Below are 12189 nucleotides of genomic sequence, written 5' to 3'. Positions count from 1 at the left end.
TATGATGGAAAAATATTACAGTTCAAATTACAAGAAAGCACACTGAAACCACTCAACATCACATTTTTTAATAGGACACTAAGCCAGTGAGCCTCACCTCACACAGAACTCCGAAAATCCAGTTCTATAGATACTATTCCAAAAGTAATTAATCAGGAAAATCTGAGGGTGGGGTCATGAGCATAGGTCTTTTTAAAAACTCCTCAGTTAATTCTGATGCCCAGCCAGCACTGAGAACCCTGGCACTGAGGTAAAGGTGATTGAGTACCTTGTAACTCAAAGTGTGGTCCAGGGACCAGTAGCCGCAGCATCACCTGGAACTTGTTAGAAATGCAAAATCTCAGGCTCCACCCCAAACCTACTAAATCAAGATCTGCATCTTTACAAGATCCCCAGGTGATTTGTAGGCACATTAAAGTTTGAGAAGCACTGTTTAAAGGTCTCATTGCTATAGAAATGTGAGAAATACCACACCACGTTTTAAAGTTGAATGCCTCAAGAAGAAAGGAGAAACAGGAATAGAACAGCATAAAAGATAAAATGTTTGTGATATTAGGCATTTCACATTATTAAGCATCTAATTAAGAGTAATATTCAAACACAAGCCTGCACCTTTTAAAACTTGAAATACCACTCCTTATTCCAAATGAATTTCACCTACAAACCATACCTTCCACTGGCAAGAGTTATACCTCAACGGAGTGACACAAATCTACCTTATAATCTCCAGATAGCCTGTTATCTCCACTGACCTAGTGCGTATTGAGGGGGGAGTCCTTGTGAGGAAATAAAGAAACAAGGGTGGTGACAAAGCAAGAAAGGATCATTTACATGGGTGGCCCCATGCTGAGTGAGGGGCCTTCCAGTTTTTTGTGAACACCTCTGTACTAGTTTCAAAGGACTCTTTGGAAATGGTGATATTTATCGCCAGAAAAACGAATTCTCCTCATGTGCAAACGTTTTCTTCTGTGCCTTGTTCTTGGCTGGCTCTCAGAAAAAGCATTTAGCTTTCTTCCAGTATAGCGATTCCTTGACTAATGTATCTTCAGAAAACAACACTCCGGTACACTGAAGGCAGCCGTATCGGAAACAAACTCTGAATCCTACGCAGCAGCCCCGGCATGAGTTATAGGCTCATCAGTGGTGCCACTGAGAATCTGCTCGTAAGCATATCAGAGCAGGGACAAAATCACCTCCTGTCACAGCTTCTATTTATTTGTTCCCTGAGAGGTATTCAGACCTGGCACTCGGCAAAATGACAAAATCAGAAAACTGTTTTCAGATTCTATAGGTTTCCTTTGCAATACCCTTAAACTTGTCCAAGTATGACCATGACCCTCTTCAAGAAATGTACATCACACATGAGATCGTGACGTTTAAAAGCATGTTTCCCATAGTAAACTTGTATTTAGAGAATGAATAATTCCCATTCAAAAGATGCAAAAAGGGAGGGGCCTTTAAGTTATTTGTCCAAGGTCACATTATAATAAAGCACAAAATAGCAACAAGAACCTAGGTAACCTCATGTTAACAAAAATAGCCTGGTGGTAAGGAGAGAGAAATATGATCAAGTCAGAACTTTTATCAGTTAGGAATTGCATTCAGCTGCTAATTAAAAGACCTAAGAGAACAGTGGCTTAAATAAGACAGAGTTTATTTTTTCTTAAATAAAGGAGGAGCAGGCAATCAGAAGCTCATATGATGACTCTATTACCACTGGAAACTGAGATTCCATCCATTGTTCTGCCCCACCATTCTCAGCATGGCTTCCATCCTCAAGATAACCTCATGACCCAGGATGGCTGCTGTGAGCAACACACCCTTGTCCCTGGTAGGGGGATGGAAGGTGATAAGGGTAAAAGGATATTCTGTGCAGTTGAGTCCCCTTTAAAGAATTTTTCCAGAAACCACACTCAACAACTTTTTCTTGCCTCTCATTAGTAGGCTGGGTGAAGCAGTTTCACAGGTGGGTACCTTGCCACAGTCAGCAATATAGGGTTCTGCTGACTAAGGAAGACGAGAATAAATACTGGGTAGGAGTCTGCACAGAATCCTACTCCATAGTTTTCTAGCTACGTGACCCTGACTAGATTATTTACCCCCTCTGGGTAAATACCCCCTCCGGTTTCTCATCTGCAAAACTGAAGGAAATCATCACACCTACCTCATAAAATTGGTATGAGGACTAAGTGAGGGAAATACATGTAAAACAATTAGAATTCCACCTGGGACCTAGCACACAATAAATATTAACTCACTATTGTTTGATTATCCAGGGCTTTTCCAAATTCCTCTCATACTCTAACTTCCTCTCCATTTCCAAAATTGTACCTGTTGATACTCTAGTGTGAATGAGTTTTAGTCACAGGTCATCTCAAGTTGGATACGCATTTCATGCCTTTCCTTTCTAATTATGAAAGTAAGTGCCAGACAACAGCACACATGGGATATTCTGGACAGAACTCGGGTGGAGGAATTGAGCTTACAGTCCCCAAAAGGCAGGGTCTAAACGCAATCCCAAGGCAGGTGTTTGGAGAACCTGAAGAAACTAAGGTGAGAGTAAAAAAGAATGCTATCTCCTGTGCAGAAGAATTCTAACAGATTTATGTAGATATTCTGCCCCCAAGGAGGTGGAGCATAATCCTTATTCCCTAAGTGTGGGCTCTGCATAGTGACTTCCTTTACTTCCTACAGTATGGGGGGGGGGCGGCGTGGAGTGGTAACCTTGGCCTAGAGAAACCTGAAAAACACTCCCTCAGCCAGGAGATCAAAGTCAACATCAACAGTTATAAATGATGTTAATATGATACCCTTAATATGTGGTTAAAATGGTACTTTACCTCCCAAACACCCAAAACTCCAAAACATGAGAAAAACATCAGACAAATCCCCATAGAGTAACATTCTACAAAATATCTGACCAGTACTCCTCAACACAGTCAAGGCCATCAGGAACAAGAAAAATCTGGGGGCTTCCCTGGTGTGCAGAGGTTGAGAATCTGCCTGCCAATGCAGGGGACACGGGTTCGAGCCCTGGTCTGGGAAGATCCCATATGCCACGGAGCAACTGGGCCCGTGAGCCACAACTACTGAGCCTGCGCGTCTAGAGCCCATGCTCCGCAACAAGAGAGGCCACGGTAGTGAGAGGCCCGCGCACCGCGATGAAGAGTGGCCCCTGCTCGCCGCAACTAGAGAAAGCCCTCGCACAGAAACGAAGACCCAACACAGCCAAAAATAAATAAATAAATTTAAAAAAAAAAAGAAAGAAAGAACAAGAAAAATCTGAGAAACCATCACAGCCAAGAGGAGCCTGAGGAGACATGACAGCTACATGTGATGTGGTGTCCTGGATGGGATCCTGCAGAGCAGGAAGAAATCAGGTAAAAACTAAGGAGATGTTAGTAACAGGGAAATCTGGATGTGAGGTAGACGGGAACTCTCTGTACTATCTTAACAATTTTTCTGTAAATCTGTAAAACTATTCTAAAAAAACAAAGTTTATTTAAAAAAAGAAAAGAAAACAATGATTTACTGCCTGGACACCCCTCCCCCGCCATGCACCCATCCCCACCCAAAGGCAAGCTTAGAGTCCCTAAAGGTGAGGCCTACAGCTGCTGAGGGGCAGGAATGGATGTTGAACCTTCATACAAACGAGGGGGCCAGACCTCCTTCCTCCCCACCTTAACCCTGCCCTTCGCTCTGAAGCTACTAGACATATATTTTCATCTTGTACTTAACGGATAATATTTTCATCATACCTATGTTCAGTATTATAAACTCCCCCAGAACACATCCCATGTTCTCCACTGATGAAGTGGAGTGCCCATCTTGAAAGGCAGGTCCCTGCGGCACAACTTAAGCTAACGTGACTGCCTTTTTCCCAGTGAGGCGACATCTTGAGTGTGGCACCTTGGGCTTTTCCCTCATCACAAGGAGCCCGGAGAAACCCCCCCCCGAGATCGGACCCCGCACACTGGCAGGCTTCTGTAAACCGAGTCAGAAGCTATTTTCCTCCTCATCCCCTAGAATCATAAAATGTAATGTTGGAAGCCTCATCCTTTCAATTAATAAGGCAAAAACTAAGGTCCAGAAAGATGCTGTAAATTGCTGGAGGCTAAAGCTAACTGAGAGAGACCCAAGCGTTCTGAGGATAAGACTCTAAGTACCATTGAATGTAAAGCTGAAACGATCTGAGGGAAAATAGTTGCTCCCAGAATGTAACATGCCAATGACCTTATAGAAGTACTGCATGAATAGTGGCAAAGTTAAAAAAAAAAAAAAAAAAAAGGGATGCACCCTGGTTAAAAAGAGGATGTAGAGTCATCAACTTACCTTTGATTTGTTGAAATCACTTTGAACACAAATACTTATGTCACAAGAATGAGCTTTTCATTTGTGATGATGAAGAAAGGGTAAACATCAATGACAAGTCACGTTAAAATAGTTTGTATGGTGCAAGGAATGTCAAATGAAGAACTAGTCTCAGTCTTTCGGGGTCTTGTAAGATTGATATATTTCAAAAAGATGCATGAACTCCAAAGCAAAGCAACTACATTTGATTAGAAATGGTGAAGATGCAGTTTTACCTCCTTTTTCTCTGCCAACATGAAACCCCATAACTACTCCCAAAGGGAGAAAAATGTAGACTTAACGAAGCGTCAGATATTTTAACAAAAATATACATAAATAAATGCTAATAACTTTATAGGAAGTATTCACTATGTGCCTAGCTATGTTCTAAAGGTATTACATATACTAATTCACTTAATCCTCAAACCCTATGCAATAGGTTTTATTAATAGTCCCACTTTACAAATAAAGAATGGATGCACAGAGAGGTTAGGTAACTTGCACAAGGTCACACAGTAAGAGGTAAGCCAAGAAATGAACCAAGACTGCCTGGTTCTCTTATGCTAAACTCCACTTGCTAGTCACCATGGACTACTTTATATTCTTATTTATTTCTTTAAAGTATATCAGTCTTACCTTCCTTAATTCTATGACATGTTCTTTAAAAGCAGGGAGCCTATTTTATATATTTCTTTGTATTCCTTGTATTTTCTACACCATTTTGCATACATTTTGTTGACAGGATAACTAGACAGGTTTTCTAAAAGAAGTTGGTGAGTTCAGGATTTTTAAACAACGTGTATATATATCCATAGTTTCTATGGGACTTAAAATAACTTCCTCAAAATAAATTAGACAACTTTGAAATTCTAATAACAAAAACTGTAGGATGGTGGCCCAGAAGAATTAATGCAGTTTTCAAAACTACACAACTTACTAGACAGAGCCACAAACTCTGGGCCATATGACCTAGCATGCTATATGAATCAAATTAAAGAAACGACAGTTTATGACTTGAAACACCCAAAAGAGGTAACTGAGGTGCAGCTATACCTAGCTGTATTCTTTTAGATTAAGTCTTTTAACACTTCTGAGTCTCAATTTACTCGTCTTTAAAATGGGAATAATAAAAATGTACCCTCTTCCCTCTCAGGTCGTTGTAACAATCAAGTTCCATGAGGCTGTGAAAGCCCCTGCTAAGCAGAAAAGCACCAGATAAATGTAATAAAGTATTTCTAAAATATAACAAGCAACATGCAGGTATAAACGTGTGAAGCATTAAAAGCAATTGACTTGTATTAGCAGACAGTGGGATAGCTTGGAAAAACATGGACTTTCAGGTCAAACAGACCCAGATTCAAGTCCGCATCCTGCCATTTACTAGCTGCGGGATCTTGAGCAAGTCACTTAAGTATTTCTGAGCTTCAATCTTTTTTTAAAAAATTTATTTTTAAATATGTATTTATTTATTTTGGCCACACCAGGTCTTAGTTGTGGCATGTGGGATCTTCATTACAGCATGTTTAGTTGTGGCATGTGTAGTTGCGGCATGCAGGATCTTTTAGTTGCGGCATGCGGGCTTCTTAGTTGCAGCATACATGTGGGCTTCTTAGTTGCAGCATACATGTGGGATCTAGTTCCCTGACCGGCGATCGAACCCGGGCCCCCTGCATTGGGAGCACGGAGTCATACCCACTTCAACTATAAAATGGAGAAAATAATACCTCCCTCACAGGCGCTAGCACGTAAGAAGCAACTGGTTCATAAAGAATACAAAGAATTTTATTCTGTGACCTCATACTGACAATATTAGTTATTTTACTCAAAACACATTGGAGAAATTATATGTGTTCTTCCAGCGTTTACCATAAACACATCAATGTATAGAGAGAGTACATTTATTTAGTATTTATTAAACCCTATTAAGTGCCTACCACTCTTCCAGGTGATTAAGGGAGAACCTAGAATTTTGTATTCCCTGCCCTTTGGAGAAACAATATAAAAATGCTTTAGGTCAGTCAGAGGTTCTCAGACCCATTTGAGAGTCTGATGAAAGCTATGGCACCTCTCCACAAAGAAAGTTAACAAAACTTTAGGAGACAATACAGAAGATATAGGAGAGTATCTTCATGACCTTGGGGTAGGGAAAGCATTCTTAACCAGGGCGACAGTGAGGGGAGGAGGGACACTAACTATAAAGAAAAAGATTCATAAATACACCTACGTTAAAATTACAAATGTCCACATCAAAAGAAACCACAAACAAACATTTTTTAAATAAACCACAGAGTGGAAGCGGATTTTGCAACACATGCAACCGACAGAAGTTGAGATTCCTGTGCAAGTAAAGAACTCCAACAAATCAATAAAAAATGATAAGCAAAAAGTGTGATATAAGAATACAAAGAAAAGAAATTACAGCTGCATTACAGCTGTAAATTACAGTAATAAGGATAAATCTTACAAACTTAATATGGAGTGAAAAAAAGAATGACACTAAAGAAAAATTACAGGATGATTCCACTCATAAGAAGTTGTAAAATAAACAAAACTAAATAATATTGTATAGGGATGCACAGATAAAACTGTACAGGTAAAACTGCACAGAAAAGCAAGGGAATAAAAGTGGTTCCCTCAAGGGGAAGGAAGAAGCCATGACTGGGAGAGAGTAGAGTTTGCTTAGAAATGATAATATTCTATTTCTCAACTTGGGCACAGGCTACAAGAGTTTTACTTTATGATTTACAGGTTTTATACGTTCTCCTGAATGTACATTGTAAAGTAAAAAAACACATTTCCACAACCACACCTAAATTTAGCATGGAGAGAAGAAGTTCACAGACTCCCTCAAGTCCATAAACCCTAATTTTATGATGTCAACCTCTGTGAGATCAAAGAAAAATGGAAAATCTTTAGACTGTGAGGTGGTGGAGGGAGGAGGGAGCGGATGAGAACAGGAAAAGTGAAAGATTAGAAAGATGTTAAAAAGAAGAAACATGAAGCCTCTGGGTCAGTTCCTACTTTCTCACTTGGAGAGAGAACATCCAGCACAAAACGTAACTAACAAATGCCCAAGCTTGGTAAGGAATGCGATGGAGTCTGAAAAACACACGGGAACTAATGAGGGGAAAGAGGAGCACAACTTGCAAAGAAATGTAAACTATTAAATAATGTGTCTCAAAAGAAAGAAGCCCGATAATGGCCAGTTTAACCCTCTGCCCACTCCATAATATCTCTGCCCCTCACCCCTTAACGGAGACAGGGTATACTAAATGGTTAGAAACTGAAAACACCAATTTCTGAGTGAAAAAGGACACTGTGTCACGTATCAGCACAATATTATCATGGAACTTAGAAAAGCTTCTGGTAGCCTTGGGAAATTAAGGAACTGGGAAAAACAAGTTACAAAATGCCATTTCCACCAGCCTTGGAATAAATACACATATTGCAACTAAATGATAAACATCTATCTGGATCATATCTAGTCTGACCTCGGGTACAGCTCTGCACAGTACGTAAGTGAAGCTTTTTGCTGAAGGTAAGAGGAGTCCAAGGCATGTTCAGATCAGTAATTTAACAGAGGAACGTCTTTGTAAAGTTTTTTCATTGTATTCTTGCAAGAATTATTTACTCATATCCAGCAATTAACCATTATTTCATTAGGTCTGGGTTTATACTGAACAAAACTATCAGTTATCTTCAAGATGGCTGGTGTTCGTGTGGTTAGTCAAATGCCTCATTTTGATGGAAAGAGTAATGGGCAAAAGGAATTATTTTTAAGGCTCCAAGATTGACTATTTCTTCCTGTTCCACTCAAACTCTTTCCTTTCATCCCATTTTCTACCCTCCAGTTGTTCCCCACAGACCCATTATCTTCTTTTAATTCTTCAACTTTCTCTTAGGTTAAGGGAGCCACATAGAAAAGCTGCTCCATGGCTGGGTGGAATGTTCACTATATTCCACTTTCTAAAGGGGCGTTAATGAATGTTCACATCTGAACCTTTCTCATGGCCTTATCTCCCTTTTGTTGTCACCTCCCTAGGTTTGTTCTTCCCTCTTGTTTTCGGATACCTGGCTTATCCAGTTGGAACCAAAGACCAAAGAATGTCCTCTCTATTCTGTTTAATTGAAAAGCTGCCCCGGAAAGAGGGAAGGGGTGTGGATCTACACTTATTCACTCTTCCACTTCTGCGCCAAACTATTGATCCGCGCCGCCTTTGCGCACCCCCAAAACACAAGTTACAGGCCCAGAAATGATGAGTCCAAATGAATCGCCTTTTGGAAGGCTATATTCTGGACTGGGGGGTGGGGCTGGGGGTCACCAAGTAACTCTAAAGCAAGTCCTATAGAAAATAGGTGAACTCGGGCGGCTGGGGGTTGGGAGGACAGTCACAGGTCCGAAGTTCAAGAGGCACCGAAACCCGACTGGACGATTAGCATGTGGTTCGACCCGGTTGCGACAGCGGAGGCAAACCTATCGGGAGGGGGCATTCTCCACTGGCCTCTGACTCATCCAGAGATAAGTAACCACCCGGGCCACAAGTTCCAAGCCAGCAGCTCCTGGATTTAGTCTGCATGGAAAATTTGTAGTTTCGGCTCCAGGGCCACTAGCAGGTAGAGACAGGTTTGAATTTCCTCGGGCTCGGCCGCAAAGTGAGGATGGGGATAGAAAAGCCACTCTCCCTCCCGTTCGCCTCCTAGAGTTAAAGGTGCCAGTCCCCTCCGGGCGGGCGAGGGAGCCGCCGGCGTCCGGGGCAGGACCTGCGCGGCCCCGGGACGCCCAGCCCTGGGTCCCCGTTGCCCCGGTCCCCCCTCGCGCTGCCCGCGCCCCTCACCTGCTGCCGACTGGCCCGACAGCGCACGGCCCCGGGCGCGGCGCGGGCCCCCGAGCTCCCGGCGCTCGTGCAGCTCTTCGTCCTCGTCCTCTCGCCGCCGGCCTTCAGCCATCGACGAGCTGCGGGCCCCGCGCGCCGGCCGCCAGCTCCGGGCGTCCCGCGCCAGCAGCCTCCGGGCCTGGGAGGAGGCCCCGGGGAGGAGGAGGCGGCGGCGGCGGCGGCGGCGGAAGCGGCTACCTCCGCGGCTCCACCTGCAGCCCGCGAAGGAGCGGCCGGGCGCGGGCCGAGCAGGTTTCCCCGCCTCCTCGCGCGCCCCGGCGGCCTCCTTCTCCCGGCTCTGCCTCTCCCACTCTCTTCCCCCTTCCTCTCTCCGGTGCCCGCCCCGCAGAGCTGGAGCCGGGATCGGGCGGGGTCTGGCCGGGCCTCGCCTCCTCGGGGAGGGGTTACCGGCCGCCGAGGCCGCCCCAGAGCCGCACGCGCTGCAACCACCCGCTCCACCAAAACAAACGTGTACAAAATAAATAAACCGGATAGGAAGGGGGGAAAGAGGAGGCGGCCTGGCCTCTTCCTGCCCTTTCACAGTATTCCGGTGTTAACAGGAAACCCATTTGCTTGACACTTAAACCAAAGGAGGAGGAACCTGCCGGTAGCCGGACTTGGAGAGCTGGGGCAGCTGGAGCCTCTGAACTTGGGAACAAACTCGGCTTGGAGTTTGGTAGCGCCTCCGCAGTTGCAGGCTTTTTTCTTTCCCTCTCTTTTCGCCCTTTCAAATCGAGCCTCTGGGCAGAGCCCAGAGGATTTTTAAGGCAGTGAATCGACTCTGTATGATACTATAATGGTGGATACATGTCATTACACATTTGTCCAATCCCACAGAAAGTACAACAGGGAGGGTGAACCCTAATGTAAACCAAAGACTTTGGGTGATTATGATGTGTCCGTGTAAATTCATCAGTTGTAACAGATGTACCACTCTGTGGGGGAGGGGGGTGTTGATAATGGGGAATGCTGTGCAGGGGTGGGGACAGGAAGACCTGGAAAATCTCAATCTTCAGCTCAGTTTGGCTGTGAACTGGAACTGCTCCAAAATATAAAGTCTAATAATAAAAAAAGTACATCTTCTTCCTTAAGAGCCCGGGACCTGATTATTTGCAGAAAGGCAATTTGGTGAAGTGACAGAGCAGTGTCTCTGGAGTCAGAAGCTGTCACTTGAAGCACTTCCCTAAAGCTGAAAAGAATGGGCTAAGAAAGTTATTCCGTATCTCTGTATAGTACACATCTTCGGTTCGCACTCGCACGTACACACTTTCGCACAGAGAGGGGCAGATTCTCACATCTCGGAAAAAGATATCCAAGATGCAGGCAGAGACGTTGCCTGGACATGACTCCATAGGACACTCCCCGATGGAATGAACAGGACTTTATCTTCAGCCTCTTGCTCTATTTTTGAAAGCTTGTGAGGGCTCCTAATGTTCAGCATGTAAGAGAGAAACAGAGAGGGAGAAACGGGTCACTGAAAATAGAATCGCCAGGCACACCTGAGCGCTGTCTCTTTACCTTTTAAATAGTGCTTGTTGCTGCCAGAGAAAATCTTTCTGCTTTTAGGCAGAAAAGAACCACGATCGATTTTGTGGAATTGAGGTCAAATTCACAAGTGAAACTTTACTGCATAAACAGTTAAATAAGTAGACATCCGGACCACTTGAAGTTAAACTAGAAAGAAAAAAAGGTTCTGGACCTTTAGGGTTGTTTTCAGTGTTTGGGTATTTGTCACTTACCTTAGAGGATGAGGAGTCATTTGGAAACCCCTACCTTGACAGCAGCCCAATTTCACAAAGCTGTCATTCTCCACTATTCAGTTTCTCAGTTTGAAAAGGGCTGAAAGTGTTCTGGATGTCCATCCAATCAGAGCTTTAGGAACCCGTGCCCTTTCGAGGTGTAGGCTCAAGCTGACTTTCCATTCAACAAACACTTATGTAACTATTGTATGACAAATACCACAATAAGTGCTGTGGGGAGATTCAAAAGAAGGAAAGAAATATTTACTCTGGGGCCCTATGGTAGGTGCTTTTCACATAGGTTTTCTCATTTTCAATGAACAAAACATATTTCCTGTCCTAGCCTGACAGAGGGGGACTGACCCAGTTTACCACAAAACAAGGCAAAATTTGGTAAATTCTACAATAAATGTATAACCTTAGGCAAGAGTGCCAAGATAATTCAATAGAGAAAGAATTGTCTCTGCAAAAGAGAGAATCTGAACCCCACTTTATACCGTATGAAAGAATTAACTCAAAATGGATCATAGATCTAAATGTAAGAGCTAGAATTATAAAGCTCTTCAAAGAAAACTTCAAAGTAAATTAAATTTAAAAGGTTTAATCCTTAAATAGGATTAAACTCTTATGACCTTGTGTTAGGCAATAGTTTCTTAGAGTGTCCCTTATACCAAAATGTATAAGTGACAAAAGAAAAAATAAATTGGGCCTCACCAAAATCAAGAACTTTTGTGCTTCACAGGACATCATCAAGAAAGTAAAATGACGACTCTCAGAATGTGAAAATATATTTGTAAATCATATATCTGGTAAGGGACTTGTATGCTGAATATATAAAGAACTTAAAACTCAAAAAAAAAAAAATTAGCCTAATTTTTAAAAGAACATTCTCCAAAGAAGATATACAAATGGCCAATATGAACATGAAAAGATGTTCAACCTTATTAGTCATTAGGGACAAGTAAATTAAAACCTCAGTGTGATACCACTTAACACATACCAGGATGACTAATGTAAAAAAGATAGACAATAACGTGTTACAAGGATATGGAGAAATTTCAGCCCTCATACACGGCTGGTGAGAATGTAACATGGCACAGCCACTTTGGGACACAGTTTGGCAGTCCTCAGAAGGTTAACCGTAGAGCTACCCTATAACACAGCACTTCTACTCATAGGTATATACTCAGGAGAAATGAAAACATGTCCACACAAAAACTTGTACC

The 12189-nt window shown here is 42.9% G+C and overlaps 1 protein-coding gene across 5 annotated transcripts in view; it reads right to left on the bottom strand.

Moving 5' to 3' along the window:
• The window catches only part of SH3D19 (SH3 domain containing 19), a 180223-nt gene extending 170683 nt beyond the window's left edge, over positions 1-9540 (bottom strand). For all 5 annotated transcript variants that reach the window (XM_061192541.1, XM_061192543.1, XM_061192547.1 and 2 more), the window contains exon 1: positions 9186-9540. In XM_061192541.1, coding sequence (XP_061048524.1) covers positions 9186-9297 — 112 coding nt within the window. In that variant the 5' untranslated portion in view covers positions 9298-9540. The remainder of the gene's footprint in view (positions 1-9185) is intronic.
• Positions 9541-12189: the final 2649 nt, after the last annotated feature.

This window comes from Eubalaena glacialis, chromosome 5 (genome assembly GCF_028564815.1).
Source record: "Eubalaena glacialis isolate mEubGla1 chromosome 5, mEubGla1.1.hap2.+ XY, whole genome shotgun sequence".
NCBI lineage: Eukaryota > Metazoa > Chordata > Mammalia > Artiodactyla > Balaenidae > Eubalaena > Eubalaena glacialis.
This window is presented reverse-complemented; position numbering and strand designations above follow the sequence as displayed.